Source organism: Aplysia californica, unplaced genomic scaffold (genome assembly GCF_000002075.1).
Source record: "Aplysia californica isolate F4 #8 unplaced genomic scaffold, AplCal3.0 scaffold00207, whole genome shotgun sequence".
Lineage (NCBI taxonomy): Eukaryota > Metazoa > Mollusca > Gastropoda > Aplysiida > Aplysiidae > Aplysia > Aplysia californica.
Genome location: NW_004797477.1, coordinates 1,172,108 through 1,174,015, shown reverse-complemented (window position 1 = coordinate 1,174,015; position 1,908 = coordinate 1,172,108). Strand labels below are relative to the sequence as shown.

General features: G+C 42.0%; 1 protein-coding gene across 1 annotated transcript in view; it reads left to right on the top strand.

Annotated features, from left to right (window-relative positions):
• The window catches only part of LOC101851736 (single-stranded DNA-binding protein 3), a gene marked incomplete at both ends in the record, with an annotated part of 8,031 nt that extends 6,281 nt beyond the window's left edge, over positions 1–1,750 (top strand). The window contains 1 exon segment of the mRNA XM_005099259.3: positions 1,693–1,750. Coding sequence (XP_005099316.3) covers positions 1,693–1,750 — 58 coding nt within the window.
• Positions 1,751–1,908: the final 158 nt, after the last annotated feature.

The window sequence follows — 1,908 nt, the reverse complement described above, 5'->3', positions numbered from 1 at the left end:
GCAACTGAAAGACATTAGCCTTATGAATATATACAATGGAGTCTGATTAAATGAAACACACTTTATCCCAAGTGTTGAAGTGAAAGAAAGGGAAATCCCTAGTTTTGTTTACTTCATGAGAGGAAATTGTTCAGGAATCAGAGAACACAGGTGGAAGGCTGTCATTATTTATAGGGATTTGACTAACCTCTCTACACTATGAGTCTGAATAAAAGGAACAAAATCCGGTGGTCCCACAGATTTCAGTGTAAGCAGAAGTCGCTGCACATACGAGTTTTCAAGCAATGAAACCCTTGAGATTTGAGAGCCCACGAAGAAAAATAATAATGAAAACGTCAGCGCGTTTAGCAACCAAGGGAAGCGACTGAGAATAAAAGAAGGTACGTTTAATACTCGGTTATTTCCCCTGGCAGAGGAATTGCTTTGGTTACGTCCCCTTGTCATGTTCCGCAACATTCTTGTTACAATTTTTACAGCGATAAAAAAATGAGTCTTTTAGGAATTAGTTGCAACAAGAAGTATCCACACGAGAGTGCCAAATGGCATTTGTCAAACAAATCTTGTAACTTTCCATGTTCTCACCTCAATAAATTGGTCAAACTTGTGGGAGGCCGGTTACATGCGGCACAGTTCTGTCAGGTCTGAAAATAGAAGAATGAAAGGAAATTGTTCAGGAAGTACAAGTATTATTGTATTGCTATGCTCTGTTGTTGCTTTCTGTTGCATTGTTTGGGTGGAGTTGCACTGCACAATGATGGGTGTTGACAGCCCACACATTTGTTGTATATCGAGTGTTTGGGAGATGATGGGAGAACTGGGGTCATGGATTAAAAAAGAAAGAAGAGGTACAAAATGGAATGTTTATAGAGTGTTTGAATTAATGCTAGGTGTTCGTTTCAATTGCATTTTCAGTTTGTGTTAAGTGCTGCAGTGGTCGTAGCTTCTGTATTGTTATTAATTTTAAGTTCAAAATTATTTTTATTTTCCCAGCTTTGTAAAGATTCTACATTGTATAGTAGTCGTGGGGGCTCTCGTGGCCCAGAGCTTAAGGTGTTCCCTCCCCTCTCATTCAAAGGTCCCGGGTTTGAATCCGGGTAGGGATGAAAAAGGTTTGTTCTCTGAAATTGTCTCCTTTCACCTCCTTTCCTGCTCTTTCGCGATGTTCTGTCGTCTACTTTCGTCTCCACTCTCTGCCCCCACCCCTTTCACCTCCTTTGCCCCCTCCTCTGGGCTCCTGACTCTTTCTGCAGCCTTTCTATTGCTACTCCTTGGCTCCTTCTTACTGCTGTGTTTCAGCCACACCCCTGATCTTCTGGTATGAAAGATCTACACCTAGCCTTCTCGGACAAGAGAAAAATCTTGGAGGGCCCATGTGCAAGTTGTGCACGTTAAAGATCCTTCGGTGGTCTAAAATCGATAAGAGTAGGCTTCGGCCGCCACCCTGGCAAAATTCAAAATTTCCTACCAAATGAAAATGTCAAATGTGTCCCGCATACTCTTATGACCTTATGCAGTTGCGAGCGCTGTAAATCACTTACCAACCCCCCCCAAAAAAAACCCAACAACAACAACAAAAACAACCAAATACAATGTAGCAGTCCTGTTCCCTTCACTGCCCCGTAGTTTTATTTTCTTATCGGTATTTGGCACTGTTGTTCATCTTTGCCCATTTTGTTTGTCTTTTGTTATCAGCCTCCTGGTCCAGGTGGGGGACAGATGCCTATGCCAAACAGTATGGAACCCAGGCCAGGTAAGCCATAGGCTCATCACACAAGCCACAGCCGTGGAACAAAAGTTTATCAACACACGTATTCTCTTTACAAACATACTTCCATGGAGTTCCTACACTCTTCCTGTGGTGCTTTAAATTAAACATATACACAATATAGATATTTTAACAACACCCCC